This window comes from Mya arenaria, chromosome 2 (assembly GCF_026914265.1).
Source record: "Mya arenaria isolate MELC-2E11 chromosome 2, ASM2691426v1".
In the NCBI taxonomy this organism is placed as follows: Eukaryota; Metazoa; Mollusca; class Bivalvia; order Myida; family Myidae; genus Mya; species Mya arenaria.
The window spans coordinates 35,800,838-35,824,250 of NC_069123.1; the positions used below are offsets into that span (position 1 = coordinate 35,800,838).

The 23,413-nt window shown below is 33.8% G+C and overlaps 2 protein-coding genes across 2 annotated transcripts; both read left to right on the top strand.

Annotated features, from left to right (window-relative positions):
* The first annotated feature begins 303 nt into the window (after positions 1 to 303).
* On the top strand, positions 304 to 8,901 carry LOC128214574 (uncharacterized). The gene is made up of 5 exons (XM_052921129.1): positions 304 to 441; positions 5,868 to 5,954; positions 7,035 to 7,125; positions 8,159 to 8,361; positions 8,876 to 8,901. Exons 1-5 carry the CDS (start codon positions 372 to 374, stop codon positions 8,899 to 8,901), a joined length of 477 nt encoding a protein of 158 aa, XP_052777089.1. The 5' UTR covers positions 304 to 371.
* A 320-nt stretch (positions 8,902 to 9,221) lies between these two features.
* On the top strand, positions 9,222 to 22,297 carry LOC128214585 (uncharacterized). Its single transcript, XM_052921142.1, has 10 exons — positions 9,222 to 9,372; positions 13,397 to 13,585; positions 13,884 to 13,990; positions 15,512 to 15,644; positions 15,975 to 16,115; positions 17,342 to 17,521; positions 17,761 to 17,874; positions 18,390 to 18,572; positions 20,768 to 20,858; positions 21,498 to 22,297. The coding sequence occupies exons 1-10, from the start codon at positions 9,303 to 9,305 to the stop codon at positions 21,703 to 21,705; spliced, it is 1,416 nt and encodes a 471-aa protein (XP_052777102.1). The 5' UTR covers positions 9,222 to 9,302; the 3' UTR covers positions 21,706 to 22,297.
* Positions 22,298 to 23,413: the final 1,116 nt, after the last annotated feature.

Sequence of the window (23,413 nt, forward strand, 5' to 3'; positions counted from 1 at the left end):
AATATGAACGTTAAGTTCTATATATACAAAAGACTAGGCTAGAATGTTATTATGTATCTGCTACAAAAATCATATTTAAAACATAAGCAGTTAGAAATGAATCCTATTGTTTATTCAGATCATATTACAAACATAATACTCATAAATTTTATAAATCTGGTTGTATTCAATTTCGTCTGAAAAACAAAATTTGCCGATCCATTAGTTTTATTATTCAACTTCAATACACTTCATTGTTCTCCTGCTTTAGAAATGAAATAAATATAGATCTGTTTTATTCTCCATACGAGTCTCCAATCATTTACCGAAGTTCCCTGTGTTTAAAGTTTTATTTTGTTAGAATACTGCTTATGTGTGAATGCTACTAGAGGATGGATATTGCAGTAATTAAGAATAAATGTATTATTTTGCTTGTGATAATATTATTGTCGGTTGTTACTGGTAAGTCGATCAAGACTTTTTGTTTGTAAATTGATATGACATGCTGAATGGTTGAAAAAATTAAGTTACAATGTACTATTTTTGTTCCACTACTGCAACGGGTACAGAAGCTCGTTTAACAGTGCTTTATACAAAACATTATTTTGTAAGGGTTAAATCACTGTTTTGAACGTGCTTAATGCATCTCATTATTTCTAAACATATATTATGTTACTTGTATTTCTGATTAATGTGACACCAGTTGAACGAATACATGAAATATCCCTTTGTTCTGTAAGTGTAGTTTTTTATGACAAAACATTCTTTTGCGCCAGAGCTATATAACGTCCTAACAATTAAAGTTAAAAGAAATATCGAAGAGTTTTTATTCCATCTGAAATTAGATAACATATTTCTGGGATTCAAGTTATATCTCAGCTGTTTATGCATCATGCACAGGTGAATATTATTTTATACTGTACTTTAGCGCTTACTATGTAATATTAAAAACAAAACAAAACAAAAATATATTTAAGTGCTTTAAATCTACATGAAATTAACAACTGATTTGCAATATGTATGTGAACTAAAAATGTAACACATCTGAAATGCATCATTCTTTACAGGTGAGCATTATTTTTTATCAAACGATACAACTATTTGGGGGGAAGGCAACTGCACACTGGCCTTTCCACATCTTACAGATACAGATATAGGTATTAATGTCGTGAATGATGATATTTCTGCATTATCCTTGCCATCAGAGGGTGCATGGATAGGACTATACAAGGCTCGAACGAGCTTTGCTTATGTTGGTACGTTTACATGTAACTGTGTTAAATGTTGCTTGTTTCTTGACCAGGTCTTTAAAACAAATGAAACTAAATATCTTAAGTTTGGGTTGACATATTGTGGCCAAATTTAGTTTAAAGGAAGATTATATGCAGAAATTTCATGGGATTGCATGCAAACTATTTTGCATACGGTTTAAAACAATCCAATGTCAAACTAGTAACAACAAATGACATGTTTTAGTCAGGTGCGATGGAAGCGATTATAGCCCACTTGATTTAGATGCAAAATGACGCAATTTTAATTCATGTCCCTTTTAAATACCTTTCCTATGTTTGCATTTAAAGCCCCTTCGGTTAAGGTCACTGTTACTTAAAATAAAAACTAATCTATTGAAACTATTAATCTTCATTAATGCTTGGCGTATTTTTACCGAACTTGTAATGTTTTATAGAAACCTTTCATGGAATTGCGTTTTCATGCACAAGAAACAAGTTTTTACATAATTCTGCCACTACGGGAAATTATTTTGTCGACCTTTGAACACCTGGCCCCAATTTCTCGAAACTTCTTAAGCTTAACTGTCTTAAGTATCTTATTTCAATTAGGCAAATTACAAACCTAAATTGAATTTTGATTAATGGAAAATGGTTTATTGTGATTATCATAATGATGATTCCTATCTAAAGCATAAAACATTTAAATTAGTAAATATTACACAAATTATTGAAAGACAAAAATAGCGAGCTTAGCTTTATCCTCTTATTAGGGACTTAAGAAGTTTCGAGAAATGGGGGCCTGGTTAAATTTACGAATTTACTTTTTAAAGCATTTACTTGCACAGGAATTAGATTTACAGCACTTTCTTGTCATGTTGTATTAAATGATCTGCGATAACCTGATTGAAATCGTTTTAGCCATTGCATTTCGGTTTTGTTTTGTTTTAAAGGTTGCAATCAATACAATGAATGATACCGATGTGATGACACTACGAGATTTAAGCGACTGTAGATGGCAGAGCGGCTGTGATACGTTTGGTGTTCGAAAAACACACAATGATGTAATTATTATTTACAAGTACTAGAATGTGGGAAACTTCAGTACGAACAAACCAGCCGAAATCTACGACCAAAATACCTGTATTACTATGTCAAACAGGCATTCGAGCATGGGGCATGCAAAACGCGCTGAACACAAGATCAAATATCATCAAGTATATGATTAAAGACTTTCGCTAAATGGTAAATGGTACTTTAATGAAGTGGTATGTAAAACATTCATGTGATGTGTCTATCGTACTTTAAATGAGTGCACGTGTTTCCTGTCGTCCGTTACCAAGGAAACGGGATGTACTTCCATGTGTGGTTCAGAAGTTATCTATCCGTGTGGGTCTATAACAAACAGATATTTTTCAATATACACAATCGAAAATGGTTTGTACTAATTATATCTCATTACATTATTTATATTTTATTTATTTAGGTAATTTGCTTGTTTATGGCTGGTTTAGTACAACACCACTAGCATGTGTATCTAGTTATAACATGCATCATACATAAATATGCCTTATTTCGTTTCAGTTTTGAATTGTTCTGTTAATTGTGATGAAGTTACACATGGATGTTTAGGATTTCGTTTTGATACAGTTAACATGGTCAGATGGTGGCCGTGTAACTTTGAGCTGTAGAATTCTGTGTAGCAAACAACCGTTTACTGGTAAAAGTAACTGCTTGTTCAAAAAACATCATACTGCCTGAAATATTAGCTCCAATAGCACAAAGTATAATAATTGTTCATTATATAATGTACATAAAAAGTAGAAACATACTGATTGCAAGAATCTACCAAACCACTCCTTTGTTAATAGACTTTTGGTGAAGACCCTTCTGTTTTGTTTGATAAAAGTTGAAAAAGTAAAAAACTGTTCTTCGGTTGTTACATACATATCTTGTTTATGCGTGGTAAAATGATGTAATTCGCCAACAGTGAGTAAAGTAAAACAATTGATATAATTCCAGAACCGGCCGAAGAGTTCGAAGTTAGCGAATGCGAAACTGGAAAATGGGCAAGCACTGGGCAAAAATGTTTTGAAAAAAACCTGTTTCCAACACCATTTCGACATGCCCAGTCAAAAAGCTCAAATCTAACAGGAAGGTTATGGTCGAGCGTTATCAGGATGGAATCACTTCTCCGCGTTTATGGTAGTTGATCTAAAACAACCTGAATTTCCGGTCATTAAATATTTGTTCGTTTTTGTCTATAACATATTTTATTAAAATTGCTTGAAAGGACCATGACCCAAATTCATGTGTGTTTATTTGTTCTTCTTTTAGGGAAAACTGTCAGTTTTGAATAAGTTTGAAAACAGGTAACATAAACATGTACGTTTACTTTTAGAACACTTTATAACGTCCGACCCAAAACAGTATGCATACGTTACATCTGCTAAAGGGAAACTTGAAGTCCGGTTTGATGGCAATTTGAGAGCACAACAGATAAGCCTCTGTTTAGGTCTGTAGTTTTAGTTATAAATAAATTAACATATCAAGGAAATTCTGTTTGTATATTATATATATATATGTGTTTTACATACAGAGAATAAATGTTGTTGTTCTTAAATTTGATTTTTTTTTATAAAAAAATGTATTTGATTTTGAAAGTGACCTATTCCCTACAATTTAAAACAAATCAATACAAATGCAATACAGTATTGCCAAATGGCCTCAACATTATTATCCTGAAAGTTTGAAGGCATTCGGTCAACATTATCCCAAAGAAATTGGCGAAAAATACCTCTTGCGTATAAAGATACATTTCAAAAATTGATTGGTTTCAAAGCATTTTACCGGAGATGCCGGATGACTACCCAGCATCGATAAGCATCTTTTCGAATACGACAACTTTAGGGGTAGCGATTACTATTGTTCTAAAGTGCAAAACATTTTTTTTTTTAATTGAGCATAAGCTGTACTTCACACATAGCATTGATTGAGTGTGAGGTTTAGATTCAACACCAATTATGAACCACTTTTCTTTGATTGTTCAGTCTAAATTCGTATTTATCTTAATTACTCGATTGACCCGCTATTCAACAACTCGTCGAATAACTAGTGTATGTGTATGTGTGTAAGGAAAATAACTTCAAATGTGCAAATACTATATAAATGTGAATTAATTACACCCTTAAATGTTTAGGATCACGACGACAAAACAATCGCAATTAGTAAACGTGTTAATATGCTTAATAGCGGTTATTCTTGGGAGGAACATATTTTGCGAGTAGATACAAATACTTTTCCTTCTTTTAAGTTTATAATGGTCTGCCCACGCTTTATAATGGCTGCATTATAGTTTGACCACTTCACATCCCAGTTGAGACTAGAACAATTCTTAAGCCAAAAGGAAAATATTACCACGACCAGTAGGTGGGGGTATATGCCAATGAAATTAATTTAAAGCTAAAACGCTTAGAGATCCACGATGAATGACATCGAGAGTGGTCCCACTGCTCTTTCAAGGGCCACATCACTGCTCAACGTGGATGCTCCAGCAGCAGCCGATTTTCAATTTATGTCATATTCGTGTACCATATTTAGCAGGATCTTTATCATTATAAAAACGTCGTGCGATGTATCTTTCTTCAGTATGTCTCTGACTTCGGTTTAGCAACTTCACTTGAGATGCATTTATCACTTATGTCATTAATTACGAATACATAGTTTAACACCTTCAGATAATTCTCATAAAAAAGTTCCTTAACCAATGCGTGAGTTGTTCTAGATTATAGCGTTTCAACAAAACCTCTGTCTAAGTTTGGTTATTTGTAGTATGAATTGCTTTTATCAATGGCATTTGGTTGAAAATTGCCTCAGTGGGAAGAGAAATTGCCCGAAGGCTTTAGTCCAAGAGCAATTGAATTTTAACTCGGGCAGTTATCAAACAAAAGCCAATGTCAACAGTGTTTTGTCCTGTATAATACACGTTCTGTCATTTGTCAATGATAATACCTGATTTTTCAAACACATTTTGAAACATCATAGGATTTAATTAATAGAGGGTTTGAAAAGTAAAACTAATTGGGTTGGAATTAATGTAGCTATTAAAGATACTAATTCGGAATCAAAATAACACATCTGTTCCATTTATGTTAGCAGTAAGACGTCAATCTTTCAATTCTTCATTACCTGATTATTTCTTGCTAACGTCGGATGATTTTGACGTGCATTTCGGTTTGTAAGCTATGGTTGATCATGTCTAGGAACAATTTAATGAGGGTCTCTGGTGAAATATCCCTAGCCATTTTAATGTTTTTATTTACATTTCTTAGCAGAATACGTTTATATCTTCACTCTCTGTAAACTTAAATACCGTTAAATATGTTAATAGTGTTCCTTTCGCTAAAAGTTCCATTTAAATCGCTTAAAAGATTGCCTACTCGTCGTCCATATTTTTCATAAAAATGACGTCAATTTTGCACGTGCTCGTATTCGTCATGCAATTATGCCTTGATTGCCCTAACGTGCCGTAATACTCTCATTGGTGTAAACGACCATCATTTTTGCGGGAACACATTCTTTAACGGAAATGTAATTTTCACTAACATTTGTATTGTATAATCATATGTAAGGAAATTAAAATAATAGTGGTTTTCGCAGGTGAAGAAATAGCAACAACACAGCAAACAATCAATTTAAAGTCGACGACACGGGACTTTGCGTCAACATCCCATTTACCTGAGGAAGGTATGTAGGTTTGTTAACAACTTAATGGAAATAAACACCTTGTTGATATTGTTTTACTATTTTGGAAATGTAAGGCCGGCATCGCTTTAATTTGAGAGCTACCGACAAATGTAAGCGACTGAAGATTTATTGGCGTATCGAAGCTGAATCGTAATTACACGTTGACATGAGCAGCTGGTTATATAGTTCAAATGTCATTTCATCATCAGACATATATTATACTGGCATAAACATACAAAAAACACTAGTTTACGTTAGTTCGCTAAAGCATTACTCGATGGAACCGATCGGAATGTTATGTTACATACAAACCATAATATTTAATTATCAGGGCCGGTCAACCTCTGCTGTTACAAGCAATAGAATCTTGGTTTGATTCCCCGACTTGCGCAACACTTTCTTGGTTAGAATACTCTGATTCTCTTTAATCATTTTTTTAATATTTGTTTATAGTTTTAGATCTTAAAAGCTGGTCTGTCAAGTATTGCAGGAGGAGATGGAAGACAATGGTTGATTCATATTGCTTATAGAGTTGCGATTTCATAACAGAGTAAATATACAAATTGACCAAGCAAATGGGTAGTAAAAGGGGGATACTCCTATTGAATGACAATTCCCCTTCCAATATAAGGAAGGTGGTGGTGTCCTAATTGGACAAAATAAATAAAAAAATGTTTAAAGAACGTGCATTCTAGAAAACTAATGGAATGAACACTACTTGAATAAGCCCAAGGACCAATTATTAACCAGTTTTAACTAGCTCATATCGCATTTTCATTTCACCGCCTGGAAGTAATGCTTTCGTTGCAAATGCACACTTAAACTATCCTTTGAAGTTGTCAGCGCCATAAAGATATAAAAAATAGAAGACCAATTTTTACAGATGTTACAACAAATTGAGTGTATCTTTATTCGGGTTATGTAATTAAGTATATAAAAATCATTGTTCGATGGACTTTGTTAGTAATTTTAATGATATATGCCTATTTCTTGATATTTCAATACGAACACATAATATATGAATCCTTAATTTAGATAAAAAATTATCAATTCATTGGACTTGGTTGGCTTTTATTTCAGCTTCCAAACACATTCTTATCGCGGGGATATCTGCTGGTGTATCAATTATTCTTCTGATAGTAATCGCCGTTGTTGTTCTTATCCGGAAAAGGTGAGGCTTGATTAGTTTACAAGATAACCTGATATACATGTGTTTAAGAGGTAAATACAGGGCGAAGCCGGGCCGTACGTGATACTTAATTCGAGTGTCTCATAACGGCATGAGAAGAAGTCGTTATGGGACGTTATGAACCCGAGGGCCGATTGTCACGCTACGGCTCGGCTCCTCCATGTTTTATCCTCTTTAATGCATATGTTTTGTTCTTGTTTTGTTTGTTGACTATTCATTTTATAAAGTTTCTCACCGCTCTACTGGTGTTCTTGTCACCTTCAATGACAATTAGTAAAATTATTCTCAAATTATATGTTTAAGAGTAAGCCAAGTCGCAAAAACAACAACATTGTATCATTAAAACGTTCGATGCATTCCATTATATGTGATTATTATCACTATAACTGTAAACTTGTGAGTTCGACAAGGACTCAACCTTAAATGTTTATGTACCAATCACTGACACACATTCTTTTCATCTCTTGTATCTACAACTAAACTTAATACAAATGAGCTCGTAGCAAGTAGAACAACGCTCTGTTCTTAAACAACAAATAATTGGTTTCCTTGAAGTCGAAATATATGTAAAGCGTTCCAAATTCAAGGAAATGAACAATTACCTCTTCGTTTTTTATGTCTTCTCTAACATCAACGCTTACTAAATGACGCCGATCTTTAAGTCTATATCGATTATCGATCAATGGCATACTTTCCAAAAACGGCGTTGGTGTTGGCCACCCTTAACAATTTATTTATTATTCTGTTTAGATATATTGTAGATAACACTGCATCATTGCAAGTAATATGGTATGCCGTAAGGTATTTTGTATGCCATATACCATTTTTGACAATAATGCGTTAGATACAAACGTACTTGTTTCATATAACAGTAAACAATGCATTCAATGAAAACAACTTTAAAAGTATTTAATGAAGTGCCTCACGCATACACAATGTTTTCTCAGTATTTTAAATTACCTACTTGTTAAGATTTGCTTCATCCAATTTTCTATTTATATCACTTATGTTTTAGAAAAGGATTATGCAGTCTTTCAGAAGAACCATCTACAAAAATAAAAGGGATGATGGTGAACATTTATACTACAATGAAAATGTTACGAATAACGAAGTTAACCTGTATCAATGCCTACAAAACGACAAGACAAGCCATGATTATATGGAACTCACCACGGTCCAAAAAAACCTTCCAACTGTTTCTACAGCAGAGTTTTGACTGTGGGATGTCTTTATTATGCTTCTTCTTTTGCATTTGAAATGTTTAATTTATGAGTAATCCAGTCGTAGATCTGAAATCAAGTTTTACCATCTGTATGATTAGTCCCAAACATGGGGCTTAGAAGTAAAAATGTCTGATACCATGGTGAAAATGTTCCGTAAAAGAGCACCAGCTAGACAGAATTAAACTTGGCTTAGTAACGAAGAATCACTTTCTGAGGTCGACGACTTAAATAACTAATAAGGCATTCTTCGATTTGTAGAGATACTACTCATGAGGGTTATGTGTAATGGTGCAAAAATATGTAACTGCAGTTGACTTTTGGATACTGCATTTTATCAACATTGCAAAACCTGCACACAAATTTATAGAGTACATCTGTTGGTATAGTGTTTCGTTAAAGAGATATTACGGACTAGATGTACGCACGTTGTTGAACAGTTTGTTTTTGATTGACTTGATTTTGATGAACTCATGTTAACACTTAAACTCAAGGGGCGCCTTCACTTCCAGTGGTCGAAATTGATGGTGACAAGTAACTCGTGATTTATGTCCAAAAGCTTGCCCTTTATGTGTAAACAAGGTTAAAGTAGTTTAAATATAAATACATTGTCTTTGAATGTTTGTCAATCGAATGTTGGAGTGTGTTATAACCATGTTTATTAACAAAAAACCTTTAAAGATTGATGGTAGTTAAAAATATTTCTAAACGGTTTATTTATACCAACTTGCATACCTGATACGCATAAAGCTGTATACAATATTGTCCTCAAAGCAATAATTATCCGTGATAACTGTTTAAAATACCCCAACAATTAACTTCCTTATACATCGACTTAAAAAATTGAATCAATGCATATCTGTTTCCGTCTTAATCTGATTATACAGTCTTACAAAGAAGATATCTGTACTTTTAAGTTATTTTAAAACCATATAAAGGATGGATGTTACTGTTTTTCATAATGAAGTTTTTGCTTTGCTTGTAATACAAATATTGCCGTTTGTTACAAGTAACAGGACTTTTTTATATAAATGTTACATATTGATAACATGTTGTTGGGTACTAAGAGAAACGCTAACACCGTGGTTTCCACTACTATACTAGTATATGAACTAACAACAATAAATGATTTGATGCGAAGTACACACTAGCAAACTTTGTCTTTTTAGTGGTCCACAGTTTCTTGTGTTAACTCGCAACGAAGACTGTTTATATATATATTGCTCTACCTTGTTCAAATTATTAAAGGCTGACTGGTGATTCACTGAAAGAAATGAATTGGAAAACTTGTGAAATACTGCCTTATCATTAAACTAATGAACATGTTGACCACTAATGACAACATGTACATTAATGCTCTATAGCAGTTATATAGGCAAAAGCTTCAAAATGCTTATTACATATAATTAAAACGTTGGAGCATCTGTACGTTTTAAACAGTTCTTTCCAAACTATTATCGCTGAATATTTTGGCGCTGGTTGAAAGAATGCATAGAATATTTATTTGGTTTGTTATTGTGATTTTCTGTGACAAACTATACTTACGTGCTTACAATGTAGCATGATAATACAAAAATAGATCTCTAAGTGCTATTATTTCCTTCGAAGTAACAACTGTTTTACAGTTATTTTGTGAATTTAAAATATAAAAGAACCGTTAATATGCGCCAGGTGTAGGCTGCATTTTTTCAGAGCTCCTGAATATTAGTAGGTTTGAGTGATTTATACCTGGACTTATATTCTGAAAGTTGGACATATTGGATATTATTTTATTGTGATTGCAGTGGTGTAAAATTCAACTGGATTTTGTAAATGATTTAAGAGTAATTTGGATTTTAAACAAACATTTTGAGACATATTTTGAAAAGCCTTTCATGACCTGCAGCAATTATGTGTTTTGCTGAGCGAAAATCATCACGGTTGGTGTATACAAGAGCAGAGCTGTACAGTATTGGACAATTATCAGGTGCACAAAGGATGCTTAATCCTATGACTTACAAATCATTGAAGCAAATTGGCTTAGCACAATACAGAGGGACTAGAGGTGGTAGTTATCAGATGAGGCGACCATGGGACACTAACAACGGTGTAAATAGCAACAATTTAAAGTTACTGCCCCAACAAATTACAAGTATTGTTGGGTCTAAATATTGGGACTAAGTCAATTAAAATATGTGAGCACTATGGGGGAAACATAATACGTATTCAGCCCGACAACTGCACACAAACAGCAGGGAAGAAAAACATAAGAGTTTGCTCCGTAAATACTCGATCAGTTAAAAATAAAACATTATCAATATGTGATTTTATCCTTACAAAGGACTTTGACATTTGTGCCATAACCGAAACTTGGCTCGGTAGCTCTGAAGATAAGTCATGCACCAGTGAACTACTACCAGAGGGTTACAAAACGAAGCATGTCCCTCGTAGAGGTAGGCGAGGCGGAGGCGTAGCCATCATTTACAAAGCTTCCATACACATCAACATTATTGCATCAAGCAAAGACCATGATTTTTCTCAGGTTGAGTTCATGGATTGCAATGTGGTTATAGGCAAACATTCAATACGGCTTGCTGTTATTTACAGACCACCCCCATCAAGAGAAAATGGCCTGAACGCAAACACGTTTTTAGAGCAAGAATGGCCCCTTTTCTTATCGAAATATGCTACAGAAGGCAACTCTTCAGTAATTGTAGGAGACCTCAACTTTCATCTCGACCAACCTACAAATAGTGACACCAAAAAGTTTAATAGCAATTTAGATGCTTTTGGCATGCATCAACATGTTGCAGAACCAACCCATGTTGCTGGACATACACTGGATGTAGTGATAACCAGAGATAATAACAATGCCATTTCAAATGTTGAAGTCATAGTTCCTGGTCTGTCAGATTCCAACGGAAGGATCTCACGTGACCACTTCGCAGTTACATTTCATGTGGAAGCTTCCAAGCCACCCCCAATTCGTAAAGCTGTGTCTTACCGAAAGTTGCGTTCGATTGACATTAATTCATTTAGAGACGATATTAGGAAAACAGATTTTTTTAACGCTCGAGGAATATCTTCAAATATTGATGACTTCATTGAAGAATACTCAAATGAACTGACGTTAATTTTGGACAAGCACGCTCCATTGACAACCAAAACTATCACGTTAAGACCTTCATGTCCATGGTATTCTGAGCAGCTTCATGATGCAAAACATCAGAAACGCAAATTAGAACGAAAATGGCGTGAGAGTAAACTTTCAATTGATCATGACATTTATAGATCACAATGCGCTGTGGTAAATAGGATGCTGAAACAAGCCCGTGTTGACTTTTACACAAGCAAAATTGAATCTTGTGGGAGTGACCAGAAAAGTCTGCATAGAATAACTAAAACTCTTCTTGGAAACACAAATGAGGTAATTTTACCATAGCATTCGTCTCCAAAACAGCTTGCTCAGAATTTCAGCGACTTCTTTATTGGGAAGATCGAAAATATCAGAGACAATATAACCTCACAAATCACTGGACAGAAATAATGTAACTATTCTAGTAATGTTAGATCTGTCGGCTGCTTTCGATACAATTGACCACGAGACGCTTCTTACTCGCTTAGAACATCACTTCGGTATCACAGGGACACCACTTACATGGATGAGGTCCTACCTCAGTGATCGCTTTCAAACAGTAGCCATTAATGGTGAACTCTCGGACCCAGTGCTGATGAAGTACAGCGTACCCCAAGGGTCTGTTCTTGGCCCCAAAAACTATACAATGTACACAAAGCCTGTTGGAGCTATTTGTAGAAACCATGAATTGGACAACCATTTCTATGCGGATGATTCGCAATTATACTTATCGTTCAAACCATTAAACACAATTTCAATTGAAGAATCTGTCAATCGCATTAAACTCTGTCTGAATGACATAGTGAAATGGATGAACAACAACATGTTAAAGCTAAATGCGGACAAAACAGAATTAATCCTATTCTCATCTGAGCACAACTCAAAAACAGTTTCAAATGTCTCCGTCACCGTTGATGGCTCTGTAGTCAAACAATCACCAAGTGTTAGGAATCTGGGCGCTTATCTTGACTCAAACATGAAGCTGGATCAACACGTCAATAGTGTTTGTAAAAATTCTTACGCACAATTGCGACACATTGGCCATATAAGACCTTATCTAACACTGAACGCAACCAAATCTTTGGTAAACTCTCTTGTTACATCTCGCATAGACTACTGCAATGCTCTCCTGTACGGTGTTCCAAAGCAGATATTAAACAAACTACAAACTGTTCAAAATACGGCAGCTAGAATTGTTACGAGGACAGCAAGGTACGACCATATAACCCCCGTGCTACAGGAACTACATTGGCTCCCTGTGCAATGCAGAGTAGAGTACAAAATTCTAACACACACATTTAAAGCGCTCCATGACCAATCGCCTGCGTACATTGTGGACATGTGAGAAATATACAGAGCATCCAGAAATCTGAGGTCGAAAAATAAGTCACTGACGTTAGTTGTGCCTAAATGTCGGACGGCGTGTTATGGTGACAGAAGTTTCCAGTCAGCATCAGCTAAGTTATGGAATGCCCTCCCATCTGACATCAGAGACTGTAACACCTTGCAAAGTTTTAAAAAGGCTCTGAAAACCCACTATTTTATACAGTATTATGGACGATAAGTGTTTTATTATTTTATTTCCGAGTGCATGGATCTATCCGGGATTTAACAGCTTGTTGTTACTTTATCTTTAAATTTTATTGGTTTTCACTAACTCTGAAATTATTATTCTATTATTTTATAGTTATTTCAAACATTTTATATTATATTAATTTTGTACATATGTACTATGCATAAACACTTTGTTTTAATAGACTAGCGTTAATATTGTTATAAGCATTTTAGTTTGTCTATTGTTTTATATTACATTGTAAAGCACTTTTGAACATACTTTATGTATGAAAAGAGTGCTATAGAAATGTGGTATATAATAATATAATAGTAATAACTCAGCTATAGTGCATCTTCTTTACAGGTGAACATTATTTTTCATCAAACGATTCAACAATTTGGGGGAAAAGCAACTGCACACTGGCCTTTCCAGATCTTACATACACGGATGAAGATATTAATGTCGTGAACGATAATATGTCTGCATTATCCTTGCCATCAGAGGGTGCATGGATAGGGCTTTACAAAGCTCTATTGAGTTTTGCATATGTTGGTACGTGTATTTGTATTTGTGATTAAAGTTACCTGTTCATTGCGATTATTTGTTGTTGTTTTTTTCAAATTTAGTGGCTTGAGCTGAGCGATGTTACCTAATGTAAATGAATGTCATGAATTTGTATTTGGTCGTTAGGTCACTGGTTTGAACAAATACAACTATGGTGCATTTGTAATCAGTGCACAGCATTTCAATTTTCATTCTTGTCTCTGTCCAATTAGTATTAATACTTATGTTTGCGCTAACTTGTTAATATTCATTTAAGCATATCTGTTTGTTTTGCTTTGCTCTTAAGGTTGCAATACATTAGATGACACCGATGTGCTGCTGGTTAGGATTTTGAGCGACTGTAGATGGCAAAGTGGATGTGACATGTTTGGAGTGCGAAAAACGGACACTGATGTAATTTTTATTAACAACAAATAGAATTTACACAAACCAACAAGCCAAAACCTACATGCACTATACTGTATTTAATAAGTCAACCGAGCAGGAATAACACACAACTCACGCACATTTTCCATAAAACCGTATCATTTATTACGTGTTGTGATAATGAAGTTATTAAATGAATCGTTTGCAAAAAACGCGTGGTTGGTAGTTTTTGCATGGCATTCTAATACAAAATGATATTCGTCTTCAAAGAAGCCACACGAGAAACATTTTCTCTGTTCAATGCGAATAGGACTGGTTCTCTCCCATATACAACTTGAAATGTTAAGTATATATGCAGATAGATACATCCAACCACGATGACCTTAATCGAAACTTACCATGCTATTAACAGATTCAGTCGCTGTGGAAAAGGTGCATAAGTGACATAAAGAATAACTTAAAAAAGGAAAATCCCAACATAAAACATACAAATAATAATTTAAATTATTTAAGGGATTAAGTTTGAATTTTTATCTTCTTGGGTCGTTCCTGTTGCTTTCATTGTTTTACAAAATCTCTCATAAATTATTCTATGGGACATTTCAAATCGCTTTCGTATTATTCCCGAAATTAAATAGTGCGTAGCCAGAGGGCTGGTGTTCAGCATTCAAGTGTCATATTTTTTTAGTTTCGTTTCGTTTCATAATTATACATTCAACCTTTTTAAAGAGTTTAACAAAAAACGATACCATTACTTACTGGTGAATTCAAATCATCCGTCAAGCTGCCGAACAGTTAGCTATCTAAAAGTAGAGTAATCATTTTCTCATGCTTTACTCTCTTCAAAATATTTCAACAATCTCTGACAATGTAGCTTTGTTCAATAATAAACATTCAAACGAATACAATACAATAGCATTGACATTTAATCATGTTATATAATTGAGATTTCATGCACGTGTCAAACTGAAAGTCATCATTTCTTGTTGAAACTTCCAAAATTGCTCAATTAGAAGTCAATACACTGAAAAAAGACGCCATTTGTACACTGGGTAGGTCGTTAAACGTTTAAATTTCCGAGGCTAATACAAAGGCATTATTTAAACAGGGATAATATTTAGGGCATGATATAATGCTGGAAAAAGCAAACATATTACTACCGGCAAAATTGCTCGTTTTAAGAAAATATTTGATAGTTAATCATATTAATTACTTTTTTCCTTTTAACCAACGATATACAGCACTTTACTTCGCAGCACCAATATATATGTACATGTCAACAACTAAGAATCAGATGTCATTCTGTGAGTAAAAGCTGCACTCTCACAGATCGAACGTTTGGTCAACTTTTTATTTTTTGTCTTGGAACGAGCCATTTTTTGCGAAAATCCATGGAAAACAGTTAAATATCCATTATATGTGTTGTGTGTCTTACGTTCACTAAAAAGATGCTTTCTACAATGAACAACATGCTTTAACTTTTCACAGCACTTTGTCGTTACACGTTTATTTTATGTTAATGATATATTTTGCTTTTCTGTTTGAAAGAACGTAGAGTGCAAGTGTTTCCAATCGTCTGTTACCAATGAAACAGGATGTACTTCTATATGTGGATCAGCAGAAAAATATCCGTGTGGATCTTTTGGAAACAGCTATTTTTCAATATACACTATCGAAAACGGTTTGTACCACTTTCATTTAGAAAACAACAATTAATGACTTGTGTATTTAGGTAAGCTTAGCTTGCTTGTGTGTGGTTTATCTTTAAGTTCCTGTTCTTTCTCCATATTCAACAGCTATTTTTCAATATACACTATCGAAAACGGATTGTACATTCTATATTTAGAATAAAATAACTAATTTAATTATGTTAGTTGCTCGTGTGTGGTTTATCTTTAAGTTCCCGTTTTATTTCCTTATTTATGGCTAGATTAAGTACATCATAAACAGTTTCATCTAGTTGTAACGTACATACTAGTAGTATTCATTACCATGTTTTATTTCCTTTCAGTTTCGAGTTGTTCTTTTGGTTGTAATATTGTTACCAAGGGATGTTTAGGCGTTCGTTTTGATCGTGTGAATAAGGTCAGATGGTGGTTGTGCAACAGGCCATTGAACACTTCAATTCTGTGTAGCAAACAACCGTATAATGGTAGGTGAAATCAATCAAAATACATCATACTGACTAAACTCTCCGCTCTTGTTAAAGGTTATGTTAAATGTCATTTTAGACATAGCCAATTGTAACAGTGATATTTTATAATTATATTTTAATAGCCGTTCTCAAATCATGATTATAATTACGTAGTCAATAATAATTATTGTTGCAGTAAATATTCACTATCGTCCGTGTTAAACAAATCTAAATTAAAATAATACATATTATTAATACTGCTAGAGTTAGTGTATATACGAGTGTACGTTGATGTAGTGTCAGAACATATACTCATAAACACAACTCCAATGTAGTCAGTAGGAAAGACAATAAGCGTTCATAGCCAAGAGTGTTAGATAGATTCATTTCAACCCGAGCGTATGCTTTTTTGCGAAAACGAGGTTAAGCTAGGTTCCGCTGAAAACCCTGCGCGAGGGTAGTGGCCGTGGTAGATGTTTTTTCTTCCAACTAAGCTAAACAAAATATAGTTAAAAATAGTTTTACATTGGATTTTGGTGCGTTACGTTAGTGAAGAAAAGCTTTTTCATACGGATACTTTTCGATCCTTGCCTTTGGGCAAGAACATAGGTATCTGCCATGGCCGCTCGTGTATGATTCAACTGAATCACTGAATTAAGCAAACAAAAATGCTACACTTGACAAGAACTATGATTTTATGTACTTTTTGATATGCAAAGTAAACCTGAGCAGATACGATATCACGTCATGTGTTAAAAAGCAAGCAGTACAATAATCTATGTTTTAAGCGGAGAACGCTTGGAAATTACGATGTCTCATAGGAGGTTGGAGGAATATAAGTATATTCCATGACCGCTCGTGTAAGATAGCTTAATCCCAACCTACCTCAACAATGATCATTCCAACAGTTATTCTTATGCAAAACACCATTAACGAGGGTTGGTATGAACCTTTCTTACACATGCGGCCATGATAAATGTTTTTTATCTCCCACTTTAGTTAAACAATGTATATTTAAAAAAATCGGTTTTCGCTGGAATTCTTATCGACGTAGTGGAATCGTATTTACTTTACCCGTGGGCAAGATAAGGATTTCCAGCATGGCCTAATGTTTGGATCTTCTTATCTTGATAGGGAGATATATTTAGTCAATGTCGTAAATCTGATAAAAAGCTACCTATCTCAACATGGATCAATCGAACAGTTTGCCAAGTAAAACAAGCACAATATTATTTTTTTTCTAGAACTTGATGGACGGATTGAGGCGAACGGAAGAAGTAAAACATGGGTAAATACTGGACAGGAGTGTTTCGAAAAAGGTCTGTTTCCAACTCTTTTTCGACATATCCAGTCAACAAACTTTAATGAAACAGGACCGTTCTGGACAAGCGTTATCAGGATGGACTCTCTGCTCCGTGTTGATGGTATAATGCCTTAAGTGAAGTTTACAAATCAAAGTAAACTGCATACGGGCTATTACCGAATTGTTGTATAATTGTATAAAAAACTACTCAGTAATGCAAGTCATTTTGCCTTACCTTCCAATCTATTGACAAACTTTGCAATTCATTATATTGACCCGAATTTTCATTTCTTTGGTTGTTGGTTATCCTTAATGGAAGCATTCAATAAATGACAAATGAAACATGTATAATACTTACAGATAACTTTGGTACTTCAAACCCGAAGCAGTACGCCTATGTAAAAGGTGTTAATGGTGAACTTAAAGTCGAATTTGACGGTGACTTGACCAAACAAGGGAAAACTCTATACCGGGGTATGTTAGAGTTTTGTTATGAATGTATTATTATATCTAATACGAATTTAATGAACGTAATGAAAGTTGCATTTAACATCGTGTTTAACTTGTAAGTGTGTATCTTTCACGGATAATCCGTCTGAGTTTTGTCTCGTTAGTGGTTATCCTCGTTTTGTTGTTATCAGGTACGTTAAAATAGGACCATGATTAACAGCTCATATTCCTTGCAAGAACCTTTGATTGGGTTTTTCAGTGTTATTATAGTTAACCGTATTTTACCAACTAAATTCATGTACCGAATATAAATAAATCAAGAACAAATAGTAAGAAAACTACAGAGACAAGCCTGCATTTAACAGTACCATTAATGACATGATCCTATTTTAAAAACACAAATCCCTACAATGCGAATGAATTTTCTTACGTATCATCAGTTAATCAATTGTCCCTTTAAAATGTGGTAATTTATAAAGTATCTTTTATGTGATTGACATAGTATCATTTATTTAACAATGGAACACTGGGTTCTACAGGTTGTGGAGTTACAACAACAATGCAAACTACTGCGTCAAAATATACTACCACACAGGCATCCGGAGACCAAACTACACATGTATATAGAACTCATACAACAGCAACAGGAGGATGGACGCCATATGACGTGGCAATAGCAGGCGTTTTAACATCCCCGTTGAGTTCAGCTTCATCTGAGAAAGGTATGTTGAGTTAAAAGTTATTTATTTTACAACGATTGTAATATAGACATGGTGTACATGCCATTTATTTAAAACGCCATATGTTAACATAATTAACGGACGCGCATTGTTGCCAATTCACGACAAATCGACGCAAGTATATCGAAATCGACTTTGTATCTTGAAATTTAGTCAAAAGAAGAGATTTTTCATTGGGTATTCTAAGACGCGTTTTTATGGCAATTGAAATACATCCTTAAATAAAGCGACAATATATTGTGTTGAAAAATATATTGTATATATTAATAAAGCTTTAAATACTGAAGCGTTATATGTACTTGTTTATGTTTGTTTAACTGATAGAACAAATGTTAATTCAAAATTTATAAATTCAGCTGAAGGGAGTACGTTATCTTTAATGTCATTGGCTTTCAAAAGTTGTTTTACTACATTTTTGCCCTCATAAGGGTGTAAAAAATATAAATAAAGTCAAATGCAAATATGTAAAAAATTCAATCAGACATAATAATGGAACTTTAAGAGAAAAAAGATATAGTGGGTATTTTGCGTTATTATCAGTTTTACATAATTGCACCGGGGTTAAAATGGCACATGATGGCAAATCGTGTTAATATATAAACGCAGCGTTGATAAGTAATTTTAATTTGGGAGTCAACAAGTCTTGATCTCGAGTAAGTATCTAAAGTTCAAATTTCGCTATTGTTAGTCGAAATTTCTCGTTAAATAGTCGATCCTCAAAGACAAAGTAATTAAGTCGGTATTTTGCCATAGTCAGTCGAAAATTCGAGGTAATAAGTCGAAAAATCGAGTTAGTATAAAGAGTTAGTCGAAATTTTCCAGATACTAAATCGAAATTCTAAATACTTAGTCACGATTTATACATTCCTGTGTCTCATTATAATTCTTAAATAGGCACTAACGCGCTTTCGTAGAATCGAAGATACGTATAGCCGGACAATATCGATTTTCTTTTTTCTTCTAATTGCTTTTGCCCCAGGTATACGATGCGGAAAAGGCTAAAGCGAGATGAATACATATTAGGTGTACATATGCGCAACTTCCTAGTATATAAATCGTAAATGCGTGTCAAATATGTGACGTTTTGCTATTTCGTATTGTTTTAATCAAAGAATTGCTCCTAATGAGCTTTTGTGTACACATATTTAAGGCTATTGCGGTCATCTTGTGGTTGACTTTGTAGCATATGTCTGTTTGGGAAATAATAACAACTAAATACAGAATCAATAAACATCCTGGTTACACGACGAAAACTTACGTTGTATGAGCTTCATGATACAACGTGTTATTCAATAGTTGCATTTACGATATACGTTTAAGATGCATATAAAAGAGAAGAGGTCTCATTATTGAATTATGTTTCTAAACGTTTAAAGGAATACACTGGTCAAACAAGAGATTTTTATATAAGTTAATATATGTATTATGTTATTTTGTTATCGATAGATACATACGAACATTCATTTATTAGTGTTTGAATTAATCTAGTAGTACATCAGCCTCCAATCACAGTGATAACTGCTGGTGTTTCATATGAAGTTCTCCTTTGCTCAATTGATATTCCTTATAGAGTTTGTATTTAGGACTGAGTATATAAACAAATCAGACGAAACAATTGGGAATTAAAAGGGGGTATTTCCTTCTACATGACAATTCCCTAGCCGATGAAAGTACGGTGGTGATGTCCTGACTGGACAAAAAAGATAATGTAACGATTATTACATGAATAAGCAAATACAAACTAAAACTGTGATACTTTGAAGTATCATTTTTCAGTGCCTTAAAAGTATATAAATGGAAGACTAATCTAAACAGGTGAAACAACAAGGCGAGTGTATCAATTTTTTGGATTATGATATTTTATATATAAATACATTGTTCGATGGACTTTTTTTTAATTTTTAAACCTAGCGTACTTTTTTATTTTTTTTCAATAAAAAGCGTATGAGGACCTTTCACCAAATAATATAGAAATTTGAGGTTGCATTTTTGTTAAACCGTAAAAGAAATTATGAATATATACTATTTATATAGCACATGCTATTATGCCTGCGAATCAATTCAAAGTTATAAGAGTTAAGAGTTTCTTGATAGTTCAATGCAAACACATAATGTATGAATCCTCAATTTTGATAAAAAGTTACCAATTCATTGAACTTGGTTTGCTTATATTTTAGCTTCCAGACACATTCCTATCGCGGGGATATCTGCTGGTGTATCAATTATTCTTCTGATAGTAATTGCCGTTGTTATTCTTATCTGCAAAAGGTGAGGTTTGATTACTTGATAATAATTGTTCTTGATATAAGAGTTTCTTGCATGGCGAAGCCGGGTTGCAGCGTGCCCGGTGTCCCATAAGACGTAGTCGAAGGACATTATAAACACGATGAACACCAAATATGGACTTAAATTTCACAATTAAATTTGATAAAATTGAAATCGTAGCAAGAAGAACAACGCTCTGTTATAAAATTAAAAGCGTTCCAAATTCAAGCAAATATAAACTTACCGTTGCGTTTTTTTTCTGATATCAACGCTGAATAAATATCGCCACCCTACCAGTCTACACTTGTTATCGATAACTGATATACTTTAGTCTTGACGGTTTAAGCGTTTGCCTCACTTTACTTCTTCAATAACTATTCTGTTTCGATAGTTTGTTATTATATAGTTAATACTGCATCCCTGCAATAGTTGTTTAAAGGTATACCGTAAGGTTTTTTGTATACCATATACCATTTTGACAACAGCACGTACCGTTTTCATATACAGTAGACAATTCATACAATGAACATAGCTTTAAAAATATCAAATAAAGTGCAATCACCCATGAAAATGGTATTTCAGTATTTTCTACTTAATACATTCACTCCCACTTATATTCAATTTGTATCTCTTATGTTTTAGAAACAGGCTATGCAGTCTTTCTGAAGGACGAAAATCATATACACAAAGAGAAAGGGGTGATGGTGAACATATATACTGCAATAAAACTTTAACAAATAATGAAGTCAACCTGTATCAATGCCTACAACACGACCAGACAAGTCAGGAGTATATGGAACTCAGCACGGTGCAAAAAAACCTTCCAACTGTTTCTACAGCAGAATATTGACCGTGGGACTAGCCTATACGATTTTTTATGCTACTGATTTTGCAGTTGAAATGGTTATATCATGAGTAATTTAGTTTGAACTCAAACTTTAACCAACTGTATGATTATTGCCAAACATGGGGCTTAGAAGTAAATATATCTGATACCAAGCAGGAAATATTCCGTCACAGAGGACCAGTAAGACCGAACGAAACTTAGTTTTGTAACGAATAACCACTTAATGAGGTCGACGAGTTAAATAACTAACATGGCGCTTTATTTTTAAATACGGCTCCATTCTTTTATACGTAATTAGCATTGCTCTTAAAGATATGCATGTATAATAACAACAATCAAAACATTCACGTCGCCTTAAAAATTGCGCACTAATTAAGCTAATCGTTTATAGTTCTATCTACAATTATGGAACTAATGTTTGAGTGTTTTACAAAACAAAATACATCGAACGGGGTCACCATATGTTTTGAAGAGGTCAGGAAAAGAACTTTTACACAGACTGTTTACGAATGATTAGGGATTTATGCTAACGTATTGCTTTAAAGTGCAAGAATCTTATTTTATTTAACTTCAGTGTACTGTAAATACAAGGTTAAGCAAGGATGGTCTTTCCTATTGGTATCATTCAACGTTCAAGCCAACTTGATAAAATGGAATTTTGCACGTCTGGTGTAATTGTAATGTCAAAGTTTTTTTTTCAAGTCTTATGATTGATGTTGGTCTACAAAAGAGTTATCGTAACAGTGCGAAACTCAATGACATATTCTGACATGTGCATGGTTCATTTAGTATGTCTGAATATTGCATTTAATAAAACCAAAAGAACCCGCATAAACAAGTCGCGTGTATTGGAGCACAACACTACATGTAGCAACATCAAGAAACGGTCCAAATGGACTGCCAATAAAGATATATTATGTTTATTATGCATAAAGGGAAATTACGGATAAAAGTAATTTTGTAATTTCATGTAATTATTTCAATGCACTCTTACCAATGTTTATTTAAAAGGTATTTATATTGATGACTTAATAATTAATAGAAATTATCAGCATGTATCAACTGATGTAAATTAATGAAAGCACTTGTTACAGCAAATAGTGGAAGAGACAAGTTAATTAATAACACAGTGTTCTACTTTATTATATGTTGGTGTTATTAGCATAAACTATATACATTTGCATTCTGGTTGCAGATGTCAAATAGAAGAATATGAAGACCAGAAGAAAACAACATTTAAAAAAAAGAAATATCCTGGAATAGTCCATATACTTACGGAACATGTTATCCATGGTTGAAAACCATTAATATTATTCCGATACACAAAGGAATGGTGGAAGAGAATAATTATCTCCACAATTTTATACCCGTCACTTTATTTCCTTGCTTATGCAAAATAATTAAAAGTATTCTACTTAAAAGAATAAACAAACATGTAAAGATTTACAGTGTACCATTGCCGTCACCATAACAACGAGGATCCCAGAAAGGCTTTAATTGTATTACTTCCGTGTTTAACCTGCAGAAAAGAGTTTTATTCCACTATAACGAATTTAACTCCTTTTTTGTATTGTTACACAATTTTGAATATCCGGCAAACACTTGTGTATAATAATAAATTCTCCACTTTAGCAACAGAGGCTGATTGCCACGTTTTGGGTACCGTATTTGTATCGATATAAGCATCGTATATGAGCTAAGGTGGATTTTT

Coding starts and splice junctions, on each gene's coding strand:
- LOC128214585 (XM_052921142.1), top strand. CDS start 9,303: ATGGATGTTACTGTTTTTCATAATGAAGTTTTTGCTTTGCTTGTAATA. Junction 15,645..15,974: donor AATATACACTATCGAAAACG/GTTTGTACCACT, acceptor ATTTCCTTTCAG/TTTCGAGTTGTTCTTTTGGT. Junction 17,875..18,389: donor AGGGAAAACTCTATACCGGG/GTATGTTAGAGT, acceptor TGGGTTCTACAG/GTTGTGGAGTTACAACAACA.
- LOC128214574 (XM_052921129.1), top strand. CDS start 372: ATGGATATTGCAGTAATTAAGAATAAATGTATTATTTTGCTTGTGATA. Junction 442..5,867: donor ATTATTGTCGGTTGTTACTG/GTAAGTCGATCA, acceptor TGGTTTTCGCAG/GTGAAGAAATAGCAACAACA. Junction 7,126..8,158: donor GTTGTTCTTATCCGGAAAAG/GTGAGGCTTGAT, acceptor CTTATGTTTTAG/AAAAGGATTATGCAGTCTTT.